At 46.2% G+C, this 22,397-nt stretch overlaps 2 protein-coding genes across 2 annotated transcripts in view; both read right to left on the bottom strand.

Annotated features, from left to right (window-relative positions):
- Window positions 1–18,219, bottom strand: part of kidins220a (kinase D-interacting substrate 220a) — a 39,136-nt gene extending 20,917 nt beyond the window's left edge. Inside the window, 24 exon segments of the mRNA XM_062468876.1 lie at window positions 2,214–2,376; window positions 2,740–2,884; window positions 5,289–5,377; window positions 5,591–5,828; window positions 6,737–6,877; window positions 7,082–7,267; window positions 7,461–7,561; window positions 7,741–7,892; window positions 8,042–8,134; window positions 8,136–8,202; window positions 8,441–8,620; window positions 8,858–9,022; window positions 9,252–9,429; window positions 9,609–9,707; window positions 9,863–9,961; window positions 10,347–10,445; window positions 10,709–10,906; window positions 11,412–11,510; window positions 11,827–11,925; window positions 12,018–12,116; window positions 13,444–13,542; window positions 14,403–14,501; window positions 14,772–14,922; window positions 18,100–18,219. Coding sequence (XP_062324860.1) covers window positions 2,214–2,376; window positions 2,740–2,884; window positions 5,289–5,377; window positions 5,591–5,828; window positions 6,737–6,877; window positions 7,082–7,267; window positions 7,461–7,561; window positions 7,741–7,892; window positions 8,042–8,134; window positions 8,136–8,202; window positions 8,441–8,620; window positions 8,858–9,022; window positions 9,252–9,429; window positions 9,609–9,707; window positions 9,863–9,961; window positions 10,347–10,445; window positions 10,709–10,906; window positions 11,412–11,510; window positions 11,827–11,925; window positions 12,018–12,116; window positions 13,444–13,542; window positions 14,403–14,501; window positions 14,772–14,903 — 3,020 coding nt within the window. The 5' untranslated portion in view covers window positions 14,904–14,922; window positions 18,100–18,219.
- Window positions 18,220–19,770: 1,551 nt separating this feature from the next.
- Window positions 19,771–22,397, bottom strand: part of mboat2a (membrane bound O-acyltransferase domain containing 2a) — a 35,253-nt gene continuing 32,626 nt past the window's right edge. The window contains exon 13 of the mRNA XM_062469219.1: window positions 19,771–22,036. Within this exon, the coding sequence (XP_062325203.1) occupies window positions 21,844–22,036 (193 nt within the window). The 3' untranslated portion in view covers window positions 19,771–21,843. The remainder of the gene's footprint in view (window positions 22,037–22,397) is intronic.

Here is a 22,397-nt window from a genome sequence, read left to right as displayed (position 1 = left end):
CCTAAATGACCATGGTCTGACAGGCATTAGAACAAGAAGCCTGATACACAACTGGATCAGGGGGGGGGGGGGGGCTGGAATGAATGGGAAGGAGGGGTGGGGGTGCAAAGGGGAATTGGAGGTCAGGTGGAGTTGCATGCTGACCGCAAGAAGACCGTTCGGAGGGGAGAAGCCCCAACGTCCTGCAGCAGGCATGCACCATCGGGGCCTGAGGTCGAGGGAGGCGGGAGGAGGTGTCTGTCCGTCGCGAAGACACATGCGGTGTGAGTCACACAGCCAGCTATAAAAAGAGGCTGGTGGGACCACGTGACACAGCCCCAGCTAGGGGAGAAGAGAACAGCAACAAGAAAGAATGGGGGTTGAGGGGGGGAGAGAGAACAGCAACAATAAAGGGAGGGGGTGGGGGGGGAGAACAGCAACAAGAAAGAATGCGGGTTGAGGGGGGGAGAGAGAACAGCAACAATAAAGAGAGGGGGTGGGGGGGGGGGGAAGAGAACAGCAACAAGAAAGAGAGGGGGTGGGGGGGGGGAGAACAGCAACAAGAAAGAATGCGGGTTGAGGGGGGGAGAGAGAACAGCAACAAGAAAGAGAGGGGGTGGGGGGGGGGAGAGAACAGCAACAAGAAAGAATGGGGGTTGAGGGGGGGTGGGAGAAGTGTGGGCAGAGATAGTCGAGGGGACGGATACAAAGAGATAGACAAAGAAAAGACGGAGACCTGGAGCAAGATGCAGACACAGAAACAGAAGAGACGCCTCAGTGTTATCAGGGAGATGAGTCCTCCAGATAAACACCTCTCAGCACTGCGTCTACATTCATCTGCAGCTTCCTGTCTTCGCCTAACTATAGATACACCATAACACACACACACTAACACTAACACTAGTGTGTGGTGGATACGTCGGCAAGGACAATGCCACTGTGCCTACATTTGACCAGAGACTAAGCCAAACAGGATCCACTGTTTATCTACGGATACTGAGCCGATGAGTTCCATGTTTCTGACTATATCAAGTCCCTAGTATCTACCATCATTTGTTACAACATTCGTAAAAGGCTAAATGCTTAAAGAATACAAAACAACAAACAAATATCTGCATCCAGCCATCAGCAGCCCTGCAGTGTCTTAGCCAGGCCAAGTACTGCTGTGTGGTAGGGCTAGGCTAGGCTGGGTTAGGCACTGCTGTGTGGTAGGGCTAGGCTAGGTTGGGTTACATTTACATTTACATTTAGCAGACGCTCTTATCCAGAGCGACTTACAGTAAGTACACAGACATTCCCCCCGAAGCAAGTAGGGTGAAGTGCCTTGCCCAAGGACACAACGTCATTTGGCACGGCTGGGAATCGAACTGGTAACCTTCAGATTACTAGCCCGACTCCCTCACCGCTCAGCCATCTGACTCCTGGGTTAGGCACTGCTGTGTGGTAGGGCTAGGCTAGGCTGGGTTAGGCACTGCTGTGTGGTACGGCTAGGCTAGGCTGGGTTAGGCACTGCTGTGTGGTACGGCTGGGTGACACTGAGTCCTACTGACACATCCATGCCCCAGGAGGGCCAGGCTCTCATGGACTGTGGCAGGGGCCAACCTTTAAAGGCCAGCTTTAGATGAACAGCAGCTTCAATCCTAATGACTCCGATTTAGGCTCCCCTCCTCCACCCTTCTCCCCTCTTCCTCATCTCATCTTCCTTTCCCTCTCTCCTCCTCCTCCTTCACTTCCTCTCCTCTTGCTTTAGGCCTGAACCTGGTCGGAAGAATCTAAGCACCACTCATTGTTACTTCCTCCCATCGTTTAAATTTTAAAACGGTCTATGACCTATTTATCATGGATAACACTAAATAATTGAATGCACGAGAATAACTAAAGATACACTACTTTTCATTTATATTCCCTAGACAACATGATCAAGTACAGAAGTCTGCCGGTATTGTTGCTCGGTGGTTTAGAGAGATGCTTCAGTATTCCTTGTAGCAAGAACGTGGAAATGAAGATTGCCTACTGCCATCTAGTGGTCAGAATCATATGTATAGAATATGCTGTAGTGTTCTCTTATCGACTTTTTTGTTTCATGCCCTCTAGAGCAACTCCCCTTAATAGCTTTGGCTGCCCATATATTCGCCATCTTGATCTACACCAGTCAATTCATGAAGTGAGAGTGTGTGTTTTGTACACATCGTTTGCTGACGAGACGTGAGAGTCTTTGGCCTGAGTGTGCTGACCTCTCGTAGATGGTCTTGAGGGTGACTTGGTCAGAGATGCCTTCTGTTTCCTCCAGGAACAGGATGAGCCAGGATGTCCTGTACGGCCACTCCTCTGTCAGGTTGATCCACGACGCCAGGCGGTCCCAGTTAAAGATGATCTGATTGGCTCTCAGCAGGCGACCTGGAATCACAGCCAGCAGCAAACACACTGTTGATCTAGTAATAGAAATTCAGCACTTTGGAACTTAAGCTTTCCTAGTTCACATTGTACTTTACCTTTAAGTCTATTGCTAAGGGCTTGAGAGGAGATCTGTATATCCTTTGAAAAATACAAAGTATTTTTCTTTTGAAGAAAACATTTGCTGTTGTATTTAGTTATTTGGCGGTTTATTTGGAGGAGTATTTGGTGTATTTGGATTAGTATTTGGAACAATGCTGGAAGCAATGTTTCGAGGAGTCTCTGAAGGAGTACTTGAAGGTGTATTGGAGGAGTAATTGACAGTAAAAAGATCCAAGTCTCTACATGTATGTTGCGGCTGTGTACCTGTGACAGAGACTATGTTGAGAAGCCTCCTCATGGTCTGGGGGCTGATGTCACTGAACCAGTCCTCCGTCACCAGCAGCTTGGTCAGGTCAAACGACATCTGTCTGGTCACCGTCCTCTGCATCTGACGACGACGGTACGTGTCCTGCATGTGGGCACACGCACACACGTGTTCATGTCACATGGATACCAAGACAGAATTACAGGCCAGGGTTAGACCTAGACGCTCTTCTCAGTTTGAATGTTCTGAGATCGGCAACCATAACTACACCAGTATTTGTGTATAGAAGCTTTGGCCTCACCACCCCCCCGTGATCTGAATTCCGGTTGACCCTGACAGAGCTAGTGACCATGACATCATCGCTGCGTGCTGGAGGCTCCAGCATGTGACAAGTCTTCTGAAACGGAAATGTTGTCTCACATTAGAGCAAACTCATCCCCCTCCTCCTCCGCTCATCCCGTCTGCCACCCTTCCTCCTCCCCTTCCTTCACCCATCTCATCCCTCACTCCCTCCCTCCCTCCCTCCCTAGCACGCCGGCAGGGGGTTACCACAGCCAATTACCACGTGGAAGCACAGGCTAATGTGCAGGAAATGACCATATTTGGACATAAGGACACTTTTATACATTGTGGATGACAATGAACACCCTGTCTGCAAGGCCAGGCCCCACAGCCATCAGCGCACTATAGGTTGTGGACAATATAAATGATTCTACAAAATAAAAGGCCCTGTTGTGTACCAGTGGACACGCTGACAGTTTATTTATCCTTGGTTAGTACTCATCATTCGAAGACAACAGCTGTGATTGCAAAAGGGTATTCCCATAGGAATTATCAATAGCAAGATGTTGCTGATAAATTGTATATATTTCTTTCATTGCTCATTTATTCATGTGACATAAAAGGTTAATTATAACTGTAAACTTCCAAAAGCCTGGAATTTTGCTACGCTGGTAACAGCTATAATTGACACAGTTTAGCTTTCACATTCTACTGGGCTACAGTAGACTAATCTCCAGTCAGGTTACCCAGGCTCCAGTGTGTGTAGACTGTGAGCTGTCTGGAATCCAGGGCCAGCAGGTACAATCATGGTACAATGGGAGAGCGCTCCCTGAGTCACGGGAGCCTTTAAAGCCTGCCTTGTGACCTACCTCTCCGCCCAGCCAGGATGGCCCTCGGAGCCCCCACCACGCTGGACTGGCCCTCAGTAAACTCCTCTACTCTGCTGTGGGGATGTTGTCCATATTGTGCCGTTTGAAGTCAACATGCACAGCATCGGAAGTGCTGACGCAGTTCAAGCGCTAACGCAATTAGACTTCTCACAAGTTCACATCAGGCTAGAGAGGAGCGGCCCATACTGTTTACAGCTTCCCTCCTCTCTCCACCCTCCTCTCTCCTCCATCCATCCCATAGCATTGAGTAAAGATAGACTCTGGTGCGGCAATCAACGACTCTACAATTAAAGGATGCCTTCCTCCTCCGCTGTTAAGCAGTGCTCATAAAGAGGCTCCGCTGAGCCGCCCTGCGAACGGCGGGCAAACAAAGCCCCTGCTCCAGAACCACGGAGCCACGGCAACAGAGAAGAAACGAGGGATCTGAAAAGAAGGCAGATAAATCAGGAGCTCCCAATAAACAAACACGGCAACAAACAGGCTAGCTGGGCGTCGCGGGGGGAAGATAGCGAGCCACTTAGCCTCCTGCCAGCAGACCTGGTGCCAGTGTTTTGTCACAGGGACCACCGCTGCTCCGCCCTGTCATTAGGCAGTGGCATCGCAGAAACACATATTACATCAATTACCCATGCTCCTCTGGGATATTGTGTGGTTCTTTCTTTTCCTCTCTCTCTCTCTCTCTCTCTCTCTCTCTCTCTCTCTCTCTCTCTCTCTCTCTCTCTCTCTCTCTCTCTCTCTCTCTCTCTCTCTCTCTCTCTCTCTCTCTCTCTCTCTCTCCTCTCTCTCTCTCTCTCTCTCTCTCTCTCTCTCTCTCTCTCTCTCTCTCTCTCTCTCTCTCTCTCTCTCTCTCTCTCTCTCTCTCTCTCTCTCTCTCTCTCTCTCTCTCTCTCTCTCTCTCTCTCTCTCTCTCTCTCTCTCTCTCTCTCTCTCTCTCTCTCTTCTCTCTCTCCTCTCTCTCCTCTCTCTCTCCTCTCTCTCCCCTCTCTCTCTCTCTCTCTCTCTCTCTCTCTCTCTCTCCCCCCCTCCTCCGGCTCTCTAAACCCTACCACACTTACCACCGCAGTGCCGGGGGGGAACTAGGGCTGGTGCTCATAGTACATTGTGTCATCCATTATGTGTCGAACTTATTACATGAGGCCTGTTCTGTGTCACCGTGGGAAAATCGAATCTGTGTTTCGCTGAAACTAGATTGGGAACTTCTGAATTATAGAGCCGGGCATTTATTTTAATCATCCGTCCCTGTTGGGTGAGCTGGGTGTAACATGTAGGGAGAATCAAAGAGTAATAGGGGTAGAATGGGGAAAAGCCAGGGAGGGGTAAGATGGAGACAAGGAATAAGAAGGAGAGGATGAAAGCCTAGTTAGAAGGGATCTTACCCTACGGTTGAGGGCATTCTTGCTGCCAAACTTGGCCTGATCTCCCAGGCTGTTCTGGGACAGCTTCCTGTCAAAGTCCTCGTTCCAGCCTGGAAAGAGAGCAAAAAGGAGATTACACACAAATTATGTTTTTTTCTTTTCTTTTTTTTACACATTCTCTAGTTTGCTTTCTTTAATGAATCACTGCAACTACTATAGGCTGTACCTATCCCAATATGTCTATTTGTGAATATGTGTGTGTGTGAATATGTGTGTGCGCGCGCGTGTGTGTACGTGTATGTGTGTGTGTGTTCCTGCCGTACCCTCCGCTCCAGCCAGGTCTCCGTTGGTGGAGACAGCCAGACACAGCTTCTTGGCAGTGCTGAGGCCCCTGCTGTTCAGGAACACGGGCAGGTGGACGATGTTCCTCATGTAGTCGTGGCCGTTGATGTTGGAGTCTCGCAGCACGCTGTTCAGGTTCTGGTTGATGGCCTTGATGATGATGTGGGGGTCGCTGGCAAAGATGGAGATGAAGGGCCCCTTGGAGAACAGCACCCTCACCTGGTGGCGGAGGGGAACAGCAGGTTGGTTTGGTACAGGGGTGAATGAGGACAAAATGCCTCCAAGTCAAGAAACCTGAGTAAACATGTCGTATGATTGGGCTGCCTGTATTCATTGGCTGGTCAAGGGACCAAAGGCTGATCTGAGTTCATGAATCATTTCATTAATTGACTATTATTTGTTAATGTCAAACAATTGTATAATAAATGAAGAAAAATGTGCATTGACGAAAAGTGTGCCAAGAGTCCCAAATAACTTGACAGCCGCTTTAACAGACCCGGTGTTTCCAAACTGCATGACTACACTAGTGCACACACTGGGGGCTTTCCACATCTGGGAATCCAAATCTAGAGGGAGAAATGAGGAAGACTGCAGAGGGCTGAAGGGCAGTGTCTGCGTTATCCAACAGGGGACTCTTTCTTAGGTTCTGGGAGGGAGGGAGGGAGGGAGGGAGAAGACTCATCTTGTGGAGAAAGAAGATTGCATTAACACACACATCAGGCAGCCAAACACAGGGGGGATTACCCCCTTAAAATGACATTTGGACGAAAGGAAATTCTATTTCCCCAAGCTGGGGTAAAAGAATCAGAGTGAGGAGTAGTAAGAGGCAGGAGGCAGGGACAGGAAGGCTACTGTGTGGACTGTCTTGGAGAAAAGTCCCTTTGAGAAGTGAGTCCTACTCCCCCCCTCAGCCACTGTAAAATCACCAGATGGGCACTTGACCATTTCAGTTTGAATATTGAGTCAATGAAAGATGCCTTGTGTGATAACGGCTAAATTGTCCGTTTCCCCAGTACCCATGGAAGCCTGCATGTGTTGTGTTCTGTTGTGGCATCTCATGCGCCATCTTTAAAAAAGACTAGCTCATTCACATACACAGAGGTGCAGACACACACACACACACACACCGTGTCAAGCATCTGCAGAACTTTGTCCTGTTCGCAGGCATCCAGTCCATCAATGATGACGGCCATGCGTGTTTGGTTCTGGGTGAAGCCGTCGATGGTCTTGGCCATCTTGGACATCAGCTCCACCTCATGCTTCAGCACCTGTAACAGGAAAACCCCATTTCAGTCCATCTAAACATATCAATACAGATTGATTTTCGTATCGATCACATGAAAAGCGCTGCAGAGGGTGAGGTGACAACGGTGACATCAGTTCATACTATTTCAGATAAATGCCTGTGCGAACCACAGTTGGATTCCTTGTCCTTGTCATGTGACAGACTTGAGATGGCGGGGCGTCTCTACCTTCATGAAGCCCTCGCTCTTCAGCTTGTGCATGTTGTTGGCGGCGCTGTGCAGCCTCTTCCTCTGGGAGTTGAGCACCGAGTCAGCAACCTGCCACCAGGTACGGAGGTTAAGCACCAGCGCCAGCCCCACCACGCTCGCCATGGAGATGAGCACGGCATTCACCGTCAGGTTGGCGCCGTCCACCTTTGAATTTATATTACAAAATTGAATTATGATATATATATATATATATATATATATATATATATATATATATATATATATATATATATATATATACACACACACACATATACACATGAATTATTGTATTCTAAAAATACATGGGGATGATGTATTGAGATGCTGTATATGGCAGTGTATCAAATGGTCGTACTTTGAAGATGGCGAGGAGGGCCATGCCTGTGATGAGACAGCCCAGGGTGACCACGAAGAGCACGAAGGACGGAACGCAGCAGGTCTTCTTCCACTTCTTACCTGAAGAGAGAAGAGGAGGGAGGGAGGGAGATGAATACATTAAAACGAGGCTGGGAGGGGGGGTATAAGTTAAGTGGGGTGGGGGGGAGGTCAAATGGGCTTTGGGTGAACACTGTGTGAGGAACACTGTGTGAGGAACACTGTGTGAGGAACACTGTGTGAGGAAAGGATAACAGTACCTTGGTTCTCATCGTTCTTGAAGACTCTGAAGAGCCTGGTGGCCATGAAGCCAAACTCCCTCTCACAGGCGTCTGAGAGCGTGGCCACCATCTCTGCCATGGACGTCTCCCCTCCCACACTGGAGAGACGGTTGTAGTCTGTGAACAGGAATCTGACACACACACACACACACACACACACCACCCACACCATTAGAGACAAACAGAGAAATAACAATTGTGTAAGGCTGCGGTGTGTGTTTCTCAGGCCGTTCGTATTCTTTTCTGTTTCTAGGGTGTGAGTGTGTGTCCTGTATCCTACCTGACGGGCAGGGCACGGGTGGTCTGTTCCGGCAGCTCGGGGGCGTTGACAAACATGAGCTTGAGCAGCAGCTCCAGGTATCCCACCTGGCGGACGGGTGCTCAGCACCCAGGCCCAGTTCCAGCTCTCGCCCTCCCGGCGGCCCCCGAAGTACACCAGCACTGGAGACACACACACAGGCGGGAAGGCTTCCAATAACCGCTAAAAACAACTGTCAATGACACACGTGACAGAAGTGAAGGGAGGTACCGCACCCTGTGGTGTCACCTTGAATGTAAACACACCATGTTTGAGGTCCGAGGGGCTGTTTTACTCTCAGGAACCAAGATGTTGTTACAAACAGTAACTCTAGCTGTGTTGAGTGGACAGGTGTCTTAGTGAAGGAGCGGCCGGTCTCACCAAAGAAGATGTAGATCAGGGCCAGGAGGCTGAGGGAGACGGCGATGGTCAGCTTGGGGTCGACGGTGAAGCCCAGGACCAGGGCCACACTCCCGCACAGGAGCATGGTGAGGAACACCACCAGCCAGGAGAACTGGAACAGTGGCTCCACCTGCTGGCCTGCAAACGTCTTCATCTCATCTGGAGGAGGAGGGAGAGGGTAAGGGTGGGAGAGGAAGAGGAGGGAAAAAAGAGGAATATGAAGGATGGGAAGAAGGAGGGAACAAAGAGACAATAAAAAAAGAACAGACCTTTCAAAATGTACGTTTTTCTCCATTTCTTACGAAACAGAGGAAAGACTGTGTACACTGTTTCAGCAGTCAGCAGTGACGCCACAGGTGGATCTGTACACAAAGCCAGTCAGCACGACTCTCTCACCCTCCAGTTTCTTGAGCAGGAAGGACTTGCCACTGCCCCACTGGGCGTACAGGCCCACGCAGATGGGAGGCTGCATGGTGGGCTCACTCAAGATGTCTGCCAGGGCGCTGCTGTACAGGTCGTACCCCAGCATGTCCCCATCAGACTCAGAAGGAGACAGGTGCTCTGGGAGAAGGGAGGGATGCAGAGAGAAGGGGAGGGGGTGGACAGAAAAAAAGAAAGAAAAAGAGAAAAAGATAGAGTGGTGGCGGATGGATATGGAAAGACAGAAGACAGGGAGAAAGAGAGAGATTTCATAGATCAGTTGTGAGGCCAACCACAGACTCGCAGGCTAAAGTGGATAGTGGAGTTGGCAACACTTGGTGGTCTGATGCAGTAAAGAGTCATGTCTCACTGGCTCCAAAGATCTGGGTGAGGATGCTCTTCTGGTGGGTGCAGTCGATGTTGTAGGGCGTCTCCCCGGCCTTGTTGGGCCGGTACAGCAGACGGCCATCTTTAGGGTTACGCAGGAGGAGCTCAGCTAGCTTGCGGCTCCGCCCCCGGATGGCGATGTGGAGGGCCGTATCTCCTTTCTGAAGGTTGGAAGATGATTGGAGGAGGGGGAAAATTCATTCATTTTTATTAGAAACGCGACCGTTACATGGTAGTTCATGTGACCTTACTGTGAAACGTTGCCATCACCGTTCCTAATGTTATTCATTTATACTAATGTTATACATTTTCAGATGAAGGTGATGGTTCTCCACAATACCTTGTCCACAGCGGACACCTTGGCCCCTTTGTCCAGGAGCAGCTCCACAATCTCAATGTTCCTCATCTTGGTGGCTTTGATCAGAGGGGTCTCTGCATCCTGAAAACAGAACCAGCATTCGGCATCAGACTTCCAAGTACTGAAGCAGGTAAAGCAGAGATTCTTTATTTTATTTTTTACAATTAAAACATTCCACATTGGAGATTGATGGAGGGTGTTTTGAGTGGACAGCTACAAGCTCCTGGGTTCCTCACCTTGGTGCAGCTCTCAGTATCGGGGTTACACAGCAGGATGTCTCTCACCATGGTGGCGTTGCCCTTCTCCACCGCCCAGTAGAGGGCAGTCTTACCATCCTACAAGACAGACAGTTATGTCATGTATTTGTTTAGGAGACGCTTTTATCTAAAGCAACGTACAGGGGGAAATTTGAACCAGCATCCTCTTGATCGGCATTAAAATGCTCTACCCCTACCCATCCCCAGCCAAAACATTCATAGCAATCACTGGCAATAGATAACAATTATAAACTATATATGATTGGGATTTCATATTTACTTCCATTTAATTATTAATATTATCCAACAAAAGAGCCAGTGTTTGGCCAGCATGCAGTGTTTGTTCTCAATACTGGTACGGCCCAAGACTGGTTTCATGTTTGGAGGATATTTGTGCACCATCTGATGTGCAGCTATCCGATGTGGAGAAACAGACACAGGGTAAGCTGAGCTGGACCACTACCTGTCCTCTGACGTCAATATCGGCGTATTTGTTGAGCAGGGCTCTGACGATCTCCACATGGCCTCCTCTCACGGCTCCGATCAGCACGGTCTCTCCACTCTGGGAAAACAACACACACCGTTAGCACACACAACACACAACACAGGGGAGAATACTGTGTCTACCCAAAATCTTCTTCTAATATATTTTCTTTATCTAACACTAACAAACCCTTGACCCTGCTGAGAACTCCTTTAAGTTGGGAGTTTTCCCCCCTCAGACCCAGTCACATGTTTGGGACCAATTCAAAGGCCAAGGCTAGCCCAATGAGAGCCACTGTTTAGATCAAAAACAGTCTTGACTGCCTGGGTAGCAGTGCTTACCCTGTCTGGGATGTTGACGTAGGTGCCTGCGTCCAGCAGGTCCTGCACGATCTCCGTGTAGCCCTCTTTAGCAGCGATCATCAGGGCCGTGTTACCGTCCTTGTCGGTCATGTTGACGTTGGGGTTCCTCTTCAGAAGCTCCTTCACCACCTCGGTAAAGCCCCCCTTCACCGCCACGATCAGAGCCGTCATCGAGTTCTGAAAGGATTACCAGACTTGCTGACTTGGGGAGAAAGGATGTTCACCCAGTGCTATTGACTAAAATATTTGGTATTTGTGTTTTATATGACAGTGCAGGTCAACAATGAAGGCTGGAAAACAACTCCTGCATTCATTATAGTGTAGATAGTTGTGTTTGTGAAGTCACTAAGGATGACAGGATGAATGTCCCAGGTCATGTATGAGGATGAATGTCCCAGGTCATGTATGAGAGTATGAATGTCCCAGGTCATGTATGAGAGTATGAATGTCCCAGGTCATGTATGAGGGGATGAAAGTCCCAGGTCATGTATGAGAGGATGAATGTCCCAGGTCATGTATGAGAGGATGATGTCCCAGGTCATGTATGACAGGATGAATGTCCCAGGTCATGTATGAGAGGATGATGTCCCAGGTCATGTATGAGAGGATGATGTCCCAGGTCATGTATGAGAGGATGATGTCCCAGGTCATGTATGAGAGGATGATGTCGCAGGTCACTGACCGCTCCCTCCTGGTCCACGTCTGCGCCGTTCATCAGCAGGTGCATCACACTGTCATAGTGACCCTTCCTAGCGGCCCAGATCAGAGGAGTGGTGCCATACTGAGGGGGGAAAAAGAAGAATGGACGAGATGGAGGGAGAAAGGAAAGGAAGGGAGGGAATAAAGGGAGAGAGAGAAGGAGGAAATTAGTGAATAAACACTAGTCAGGTGCTATGGTATCGTACTTTTGTCTTTAGATTAAACCTGCTAATCCTTACATTTAGGAAACACCTACTAATCCTTACATTTAGGAAACACCTACTAATCCTTTCATTTAGGAAACACCTACTAATCCTTACATTTAGGAAACACCTACTAATCCTTACATTTAGGAAACACCTACTAATCCTTACATTCAGGAAACACCTACTACCTACTTTGTCGGAGCAGTTGACCTTGGCTCCGTGCCGCAGCAGGAGGTGGACGATGTCCGCGTGGCCTCGCCCTGCTGCCCAGATGATGGGGTAGACGCTGTACTGCTGGGGCACAGGGCACTGGTCAACACACGACCCCAAGGCAAGGTCTACAGCAGGGTTAGATAAGAGCAGTGCACTCTACAGTGTGTTACCTGGCCAGTGATGTTGGGGTTGGCTCCCTTCTCCAGGAGCATCTGGGTCACGGTGACCCGGCCCTTGTAGGCCCCCCACATGAGGGCACTCCAGCCCCCCTGGAGAGACACACACAGGGACACATACTTGAAGTATGAATATGCATACTTCCTGTAGGCAGAGACAGGCCACGAGGAATCAAGAAAACAAGGTATCCATACAGACAGGAGAAGGAACAGCTGCCCGCACACACAAACACTCATGGAAAAGGTAGGTGATATTCATACACTTTCGTATTTATGGCACTACAGATGTGAATTAGTTTAAAACTATAATCTGGTATGGTGCATTAAATTGTTACATTTATGTTTTAAACAACATGGTGCCTTTTAAATTTAAAATCTATATTTTACATTTTAAATGTGTATATATCTATAGCTTTCCCCAAACACCATCGAGTTATATATACTGCATGTCACACTCCCCAGTGTAATCTAATCTAACAGCACAGTAGCCAACCTGTGGCTCTAATCTCATCTGTCATTATAGATAGTACAGACAGACAGGCAGGCACCAGGACAGCTTAGACACACAGTTCTGTCCTTACTGTCTGCCTGCCAGTCCGATTAACTGACCGACTGACTGGCTGGCTGGCTGTGTCTTTCCTGCCTTGACTCCTGCCTGAGTCACAGTTTAGGAGTATGAGGTCCTAAATAAGAACATAGGCTAGTATATTAGTCATTTTCAGACTGTTGGCCTTCATAAAGACTGCTTGTTCCACCGGGAAGAAATGCTGTACTGAGAGTGATTTTAGTCATCGAGAGGACTCATTCACAGTCTGCATACAGAAGTCAATAATAGGTTTGAATTCCCCTCCTGTATAATTCACATAAAATTCCAACGTTCAACAATTTGAGAGAGGGATATAGTGATGTTTTCCTTTCCAGAGATGTAGAATTAGCCTCACTCTCTCATTAGCATTTACTGAAAACAAAGCACTTCATGTTCCTGAGTGGGCTAGCATGGAGATTCAAGTTACAACGAACTAATGGATTCATGCAGTCAGTCATCCAGAGCATGGCAAATGCAATTTCCCAAGTAGAGGAGACATCATATTGAAAGTAATGTGATTTGTGTCTCTTGTGTCTCTCACTGGCTAATGCTTGATTCACTACAATCCAGCCTAGACTGAACATGTGCATTATTCCAAACAGAGGGAACACAAATCGCATCCTGTGGAGACCATCTATGTCCCTCACTCCTCGCCCTCTCTTGTCCCTATCCTCTCTCCTTCACTCCCTCCATCGCCATCCTTCTATTTCTCCCTCCTTCCTTCCCTCCCTCAATCCTCTCAACAGGTACTGTGCCTTCACCACCCTCTCTACCTCCAACCAATTCTTCCATCTCCCCCCTCCTCCTTCTCCCCCCGTCCCTCGCCCCTCTCACCATGTCTCTGTGCTCCAGGTTGGCATGGTTCTCCAGCAGCTCCTTCACCACCTCCAAGTGTCCCTCCTTGGCAGCAGAGATCAGAGCCGTCCAACAGTCCTGTAGCACACCAAAATAACACCGCCACTTAGTCCGTTACCTCGGACACTCCAATCAACGGGAGCGGACGTCGCCATGGACGACCACCAATCACAGCACTGTCCTGGTAGGCGCTGTACCTACCAGCTGGTCGTACCAGGTGCTCATGGATGCGGGGTGCCGGAGGCAGAGGGACGTGTGAGACAGAGAGACTGGATGCTGGTCTGACTCTCTTCTCTCACTACAGGCTAGTGAGAGTCAGAGTGGGTGTGTTTGGGAGATGTAATAACAGGTTGACAGTGTGCATGAGGTGAACAGATAGTTTCTTTGTGTATGTGTGTGTGTTTTGATGGCTAAAGGTGTGTGTGGGGTGGGGACAGATTGAATACCCTGTATTTACACCAAACTAGTGGCATATGGCCCTCAGAAGGTGATCATTATAGAGATAAGTATCAACCCACAGTGGTGAGTTCAGCAAGCTAGGAGTTGTAAAGCCTATTGGTCAGCATGCCCCCCTCTATACCATGTGGCTACAATGACCCTGTTCTAACCTGCGGTGTTGTGCTTTGTGCATGAAAAAGAGGAGGGCAGACAAGATTTGAAATGTTTAGCTACCTGACCCGAGTAATCCTGAACCTTGTGGTTGTGATTGGGAAAGTAAGAGGTCTGACTCTCCATAGAAAAACAAAGTCTTAGGTTTGGTTTTATTTTGGGATTGTCTTATGTTTGGTGTGTTGTGGTGTGTGTCTGTGTGTGTGAGCGTGTGTATGCGTGTGGGTGTGTGAGCATGTGTGTGTCAGTATGAGCATGTGTGTGATAGTGTGTATGTGGGAGAGAGACAGTGTGTCTGTGTTAGCGTGTGTGCATGTGTGTATGCTTACCACGTCATCCAGGTTGGCATTAGCTCCTCTCCTGATGAGCTCCTTCACTATCTCTATGTTGCCTTGCTCTGAAGCCACCATCAGAGGAGTCTGGCCGTTCTGACAAGAGAACAGAGACTCCATCACCAATCACAGCTCGGTCATAAAGCACCATATGCAATATAGAAAGCTGCCCCATGCTGACAATGGTTTAACACAGAGAAAAGGTACCATTCAAACTAGAACTAAATGAAATGATTGTGAAGACATATATGAACTAATTGTGTACACAGCCACTGTGTGGTAGTGTAATCTGGATTGGCCTAGTGATTTGGTCTACTTGTAATCCCAGAGAAAGGCACAAGGCGCACCATCTCTACAGGGCCTCACCTCGCTGCGGCTGTCCACCTCCCGGAACTTGTCCAGGTGGAGCTTGATGGCGGCCAGGTTCTCGTCCTCCACGTAGCTGAACAGACTCTGGATGGCCAGGGTGGTCATCTTCAGAGAGGTCGTGGTGTCCATGACCACGGCAATGGGTCACCTACCCACCATCAGGTACAGAGAGGATACAGGGGGGGGGGGGGGGGGGGGAATGAATGAATAAGAAGTCTTAAAAATACATGTTTTCAGTCTTGGTCCATTATGTAGTACAGAGACAACTTTCCGACCAAAGGTCTAATGGTCTTTCACATGCGTTTAGTGTTATTTTCTCTTTGATGAGTTGAGCTTTCAGATTTAAAAAAAGAGAGCTGCAGGAAGACCACTCACTACAGTAGTTTTCCATATCCGTCAGACCTAAATCAAGTCATGCATATGGCCCTGTGAGCTAATAAAGACTGGGGCTACGTAGATGCAAGCAGAGCCAAGCAGTCACGTAAAGTTGGGCTGGGGGACAAGACACAGAAGCAGACAATAGGCTAGGACAGGAAGGCAAATGACTGTCCTCATTTTGGAGCTCTAGACTATATCTAGTCTAATCTAATCTATGGTAAGAACAAACATTAGCCTAGCTAGATAATTGGTGTTAAGGCTAGGGCAGTGTATATGCTCCCGTAGTCTCATGACATGGCTGAGCCTAGTTAACTATAAATTGGACTTTTATTGGAAGATGCAAAGATGTAGTCTACTACTGTAAGGCCATCAGACTATGGTTCAGTGCATTGTTCTACAGCAGGGGGCAGTATGCTGTCATTTAGACTAAAAAAACTAGAGGAATAAGAAAATTGAGCAGTCGGGAGATTATGGGATTCTTAGGGTATCGTCAGTGTTGAGTTCAACGGGTCAGTAATCATAAAATGAAGGTTTTGGATCAGCCTAGATATTTTGATTTCCAGAGAGAGATGGATTTGGTTTTACATTTGATCCATATGGCAGATGCTTTTATCCAAATCAAAATACAAAAAGTATCTTGCATATAGAGAGTGCATCAGAAGATCAAGGATGAGTGCAAAGTTTCAGTGTTTTGGTGGTCTCAAGGACAGGCTTAAGCTTATAGATCCATCATTTTATCATGCTTCCAAGCTATCATAATAGACAAAGGGCTATCTTGGCTAACTCACGATTATGTCTGGCTAGGCATCCAGACAATGCCTTACTCCTTGCAATACATCATCAAAGATTCATGAATGGTTTGCTCATGTTAGGTCAGTTGCCAGCTACACTGCTCATCATCACTCGCTACACTGCTCATCATCAATCATCATAATCAGCAAACTCTCCTGGTCCTCAGCCAAATTTGCCATAATTTTATGAACTGTGATGCTTCAATTTATTACAACCCTCTTGCAAGAAAAGTGCATTCCTCTCATGGCAGGAGTGTTACAACTTAATCAAATCACTGTGTCATGTTGAGGCGGGGAATATTTTTTGAAGAACATGACAGCGAGGATGGAAGAGCTATCAGCTATTAGCAGAGATCCAATCAAATCCATCAAAGCCAATCAACACTGATGGAATCAGATGAGGCTAGTTTGCAGAAACATAGGCCAGTAAACCTTGATCTCAACATAGACAACTGATGTTAACTAAATCTCTCATTATCTCTATGTAGCGGGGTTTGCTCGTTTAAGATTAGCAATACTTAATTTATAATAAAGTATGTAGTTCTTGTGGGCACCACCTCTTATTGTTAAAGGGATAGAGGAAACCTTATTGAATAATATTTAAATAATAGCCTTCGTAATAATCAGTCTAATCTTGAGTCGTGAATTCTATGAAAGTAGAGCAGATCAGATAACGTGAGTGATACGCGAATATTATACACAATGATTTATTTAGGAGAATGTAATTATAATGAACAAATACCAGATAAGTTATGGGTTAGTCAGAGTAGTACAGTGGCTGGATGCAAATGAGGGCGAGCAACACAATGGCTGTGTAGAGCGCGTGTAAAGGGGGGAGGGAGAGAGAGAGAGAGGTAGAGAGGGACTTTGTGGGAACAATGGACGAGCAAGGGCAACTGATTTAGCAAGGGTTAAGCTAACTCATTTGTAAAATACAATCAAACATCAACAATTTAATCACAACATGCCAATATGTCACAGGTAAGAAATATTGCAAATCGTAGTTACTTTTGTCGGTTTGAAGAAAGGTAGAGTCAATGGTTTCGTTATCGTCCAACGAAAATAGAACAACGGAATCTTTGGCCAAAGTTCCGGGCGCTCAGTGAATTTGCAGGTTGAGAGGAATAGTTTAGAAATGTAGCTAGCACTTCAGTTTAATCCTACGAACAAGCGGGGGTGATTGTACGTTTGGGGGTTTTATACTCCAAAGGAAAAGGGGGGGTCCCCGTGAAGGTGACCTCTTTCATTGGTCAGTTTTCCCCCACCTGGGCGTTGTCCTGAGATCTGCCTAGGTGTGAAGTGGCTGATAACTTTTCAGAGTTCAGCTATTTCAAATGTCCATGTATTGCTTATACTTCAGAATATAACAATACAACATTCGTAAATGGTTTTGTTAGTATGGTACAATCATTTTGATATCCAGATTGGCTGACTTAACTATACTTGAAGGGAAGTTATAATCAAACCTCAATTAAACAACGTTCTAAGTAAATGGGAAAAACACACATTATAACACATCAACTACTGTCATTGAAATAGTGTCCATGAGCCATGTAGTCCTTGAGAATATGTTTGTAAATCCTTTAAGAAAGTTATTCCTTGTAAATCCTTTGTTCTGATACTGTGGGCCGTGTGGCCTCTGTATCTGACCCCATGCTGGGTCAGAAGCTTTGAAGCTTCTCCTCTGGGAGAAGGACAAAGGGGGAAGACCCTTTCCTTGTCGGGGTAGGAGAAGGTGTGATGGTACCGTGCTTTGTCTGTGGACTGTGCTACATCTATGTGACAAAGAGGTTCTTCTGAAAAATCCAAAATCAGACCAATCACAATGGGCACATAACATGAACCCAGTGACACACCCATGTCTGTGTCTTTACCGGTCTCAACACAAATCACTGGACAAAGACCAGTCAGATTACAGTGTCATAAATCAATCAATCGATCAATCAACCAATCAATAATCCTGTCCCCTCTGCTCAGCATTGACCTGAAGGAGGCCACACTTACACCTCAAACCTTTGATACAAAACACACAGTGAGGACGCACACACACCACCAACAAAGAGAACAGCAGAGATAGAGCCGGTAAAGGAAGCAATAATTCAAGCACAACTAACATAGCAAAACTCTAGCAATCAACATATTCATGTGAAGCTCACCTCCGCAGATGCGATCTCTGAACTGGACTGCACTGAGTGACACTGGCTTGTTTTTCGATTACTGTCGCTCAAATCGTCTGTAGTATCAACAAGCGCTCCTGGGCTACACATCCCCCTGCCCATAATGAATAATGGATGAGGAGGAGGCAGAGCAACGCCCCAACCCACTCCCCCAACCCCCCCTCCCTCTATACCCAACACAATAGAGGCACACAACTAGATTACCAGACATAAGCCTTTACAAGTTCAGCTCTTGTTGCTTGACTGTTTTATTATAAGCTCAAGGATGAGGGAGTTGTTGGAATAAGACTGGGCAGTGTAGGGCTGGGTGACAGGGACCTTTTGTTGGACTGTATATAGTGCTAAATAATTTGTTGATAGGTAGCCCTGCTTTAAAGTGCAGCTTTGAGAGCACTTTGGTAGTATTTATGCGAATAGACTGCAGGGTGATACCTTAGTTGTCAAGGGGGGCTCAGATCCAAGACGGGTCTCTCCACACTGTTGACATCAACAACGTGAAATTCAATTCGGACTTTTTATTGGGACTTTGCTGGGGGTACATTGGGTTTAGTACTTATCTCTAAAATTAAACAGTCAGCTCGTAAGTCATGCGGGTGTGAAACTGCTGAGAACACATTTCCATGGAAAGAGTTGGTCACAACAAGGTTGAGTCCTAATTTCAGTAGCTAGCCTACATAAAATAACAGAACAAGCAATGGTGACAGGTCACGTCTGTTTCAATGACACTGACGCAAGCAAACATGCGTGCTCTATACGCAAATCACTAATACTAAGCTCAATACAAGAAACATCAACTTACGTCCTATCCATATTGAATGATTATATCAGAAATATATTGACAGTAAGTATTTAAGTGCAAAGCCTGGCCAATAATCATAAAACACCTGGTTGGTAGTCCAGATAATGGGTAACGCGCGTTAGCTCGAGCGACCACAACTTTGTCTTTTTCAACAAGTAGCACTAGCCAACAAGACCCCCAAACTATAGCATTAACAAGCATGTCTAGACAGTTAGGTATAGATTTAACTAAACATTCGTCAGACTACGCAGCAAAAGTCTAGCTACAGTACAGTAGCTAGACTATCTATCTAGCTACTGTACCACTGTAAATTAGCAATTAAGTAGCAAGCAAAATGTTCTAGGTAGACTAGCTAGCTAGCTACTAGTTTCGCGTTATTGCTTACCTTTTTGGCTTAAACTTTTAGAAGTTAACACAATGGCGTCATAAGTGCCAGTGCTGTTTGCATATATGTTTAATAACTGGATTAATAATGTCCACGATATGTGTTAGGTGTCCTCTTCAAGCCATCGTGTACAATGTGTTTTTGTTGGCAGCTACACTGGCTCATACTAGCTGTTGATTTGATTGGTTTTCAAACCCCTCCTACCTAATAAGGTCGGGCGTGGCATGGGATTTGCCCCACACTACAGTATCTACAAACAATCAACAGTATATTCCACTAGACGTTGATAAGTCAGTAATATCGAATTTATAGAGGTCTTAACAAAGGGAATAGAGAGAGGTGTAATGTTGGACTTTTCATACTGAACCCATGATCTCTTTCTCAGTAACACACACAGCTTCTACATGTAACACTGTATAGACACATTCCCTAAGTGCGTGACAAATGAGACAACTTCTGTTTTCAAATCTCTCTGTATTAGTGTTTAAAAATAATTCTCTTTATTTAACGACATAAATCAGATTTCAAAGTACTGTTATACAAATCTTTCCATAAGTTTCCTTCTGACACAAAAATAACAGTTTTTCTTCACACAAACATAAAACATATATGCGCCATTTATGATATGGCACTTTGGACATATGGAGCAGTTTGCATTGTTCTGCTGGTTTGGGTGGCCATGCAGTGCAAAAGTTGCCATGTTGGTAAAATGACATTCCTTCCCTTCTCTGGGCTTACAGGCCCTAGCTACAAATACAGTGTACTCTGACACCACACCAACATCTAAGAATCACAGAAATACACACAATTATGGCAGGAGTATGCACATGTTAGGAAGAAAAAGGTCAAAGAGTTTACAGTTAGAACAATTGTGTCTGCTACTTTGCTGTTACTCTTCATAAAAAAAAACTTCCCCCCAAAATGGTTGATATAGACTGCCATCAGATTCACTGCCTCATCTGCTCCTCTGACTGCCCAAGGTTAGAATAGTGTGCTTTGAAACCCACAAAAACCTTCCTAATATCCCTCTTTTGTGTGTGCCAGAATACTGAGGCCAGGAGTAGTTTATTTTCCCTAACAATGGTTTTTGTTACTATAGAGGGTTATAAGGTGATACAGAAGGCGATAGGGTGTTTGGGTCACAGTACACAACAAGACTAGGAACCTGTCTTATCTTACACCACAGGCAGTCCCAAGAGATGGTTACCTACCTAACCCTAACAGAACAAACCAACAAACACAAAGCAAATTATATACAGCAGGTTTCCCCACAGCCAAATGTTGGGCTAAAAATCTTCCATTTGATGTTTCTAGTCTGGCTGATGAATGATTTCACCTGGACAATATGAATGTAACTCTTTATCATTGACTTTGTTATGAAGCGGTAAGTGACTAATTTTTACATACGTACATATGTTATAACATACTGTGAGCCACATCCCACATTCATTTACTTATACAGTATGGTTACGTATCATATGTTCATATCATGTCAGCATACAACTCAAATCATACAGTTACAACCAAACTGTACATAGACTTACAGCTGGATGTTTTCAACAAACAGTATTTAAATACTGTAAAATCATGTTGTAAACAATTCTTTATCACCCTGATCATAGCCTACTTGTAGATTTTTAAACAAGTGTAGCTACTCACGATATTTGATATTGCAGAGATCATTAAAACATTTGAACTAAGAGGAAACCTACAGTTTGTTGAAGAAGAATAAAGACAGAGTATTACCTTCACCTAAAAGCCCTTCAAACAAATACAAAACTAAAACATAAAAAGCAACTGTCCCCATAATTACCCTCCCTTTTGAGAATCATTTGAAAGCAGCAGATATGAAAAACAGATGTGAAAATATCCCCCCAAAATAAGCAAAATGAAAGTAATTTTAAAGTTTAGAGTGTCCTAAGGCCTGTTTGAAATTGGCAACTGACAAAAAATTGTATATTTAATTTGCACACTGAAACATTTGTGTTCCGCCTCATTTAAAGGCTTTCAGACAATGACAAAAACCCTCTACTGTACCTTGATCTACAGTACCTGTCTGTCTGTATAACCCCCTCTATTCCACTGTGGTAATACTGCATCTCATTACCTAAAGCTACAAGACTCCCGATTCCCTCCCCAACCACCCCACCCTGAAATATCTGCACCAGGCCACTAGCCTACTTCTGAGTACAGAGAGGGTTTAAGGCAACTTCAAAGTCATTTAGCATTCTTCTGCATCCTGTCATTTAACAACTCCAGGCTCAATGTAAGTATTATTCCACTTAGCCTTTTATAGGGCTAAAAAACACTACTGTCTAAAGGATCCTTTCTCTGTGTCCGAGTGATTGCTGTTGTCCTTGCTACTGGAGGGTCTTGACATGTTGTGGACGTCTGCCTGTTGAATCTGTTTATTTGGTTCTCTGGGGGTGAAAGAACCCACAGTCACCACACTTGTCTCTGTGTCCGAGGTCTCTGACTGGCTCAGCCTGTGTCAGCCTGTGTCAGTGTCTGCGTGGCACGGTGGGCTGCTGTCCGTGCCTCATGTGCTTTTGTGTTTCTGGTTGCAGTTGTTGTCTGTGGCCGAGTGGTGGTTGTGTTTCCCGCTGTCTGGCTGCAGGCTGTCGACTTCCAGGCTGTTGGCCTGCTGCTCCTTGGCCCTCAGGTGCCGGGGCTTCACTGGGAGGAGCAGCACCAGAAGCAGACAGAGCAGGTGTATGCAGAAGTACCAAGACCTGAGGGGAGAGAAGGACAGACACGGGACAGGGAGGAGAGAACAGACAAGTTTAGTTCACTGAAGGAAGGCTCCATGGTGAATATAAATGAGGAGCTGTTCGAGGTGGAGAAATGAGATAGTGCCCATATGATGTCATTCTTTACTGAGTATTATGAATGGCCTGGTTCAAAGGAGAAAGTCCTCCTGTCATTGACAGCCTCAAATATAGAAGCTAATGCCACAGTCTGGAGATGAAATCTAAAATCAATGCCAGTTAATCCCACTTACTATGCATCCAGTCATCACATAACCCTGTTTATTATGGGATTTTAAGCTTTCCCCTCTGGTCGCTACCTTGGAAACAAGTGTACAGTGTTCCA

The sequence above is a fragment of the Osmerus eperlanus genome, chromosome 9 (assembly GCF_963692335.1).
Source record: "Osmerus eperlanus chromosome 9, fOsmEpe2.1, whole genome shotgun sequence".
Classification (NCBI taxonomy): Eukaryota; Metazoa; Chordata; class Actinopteri; order Osmeriformes; family Osmeridae; genus Osmerus; species Osmerus eperlanus.
Note: the sequence above shows the minus strand (reverse complement) of the source record. Positions and strands in the feature narration are given on the sequence as shown.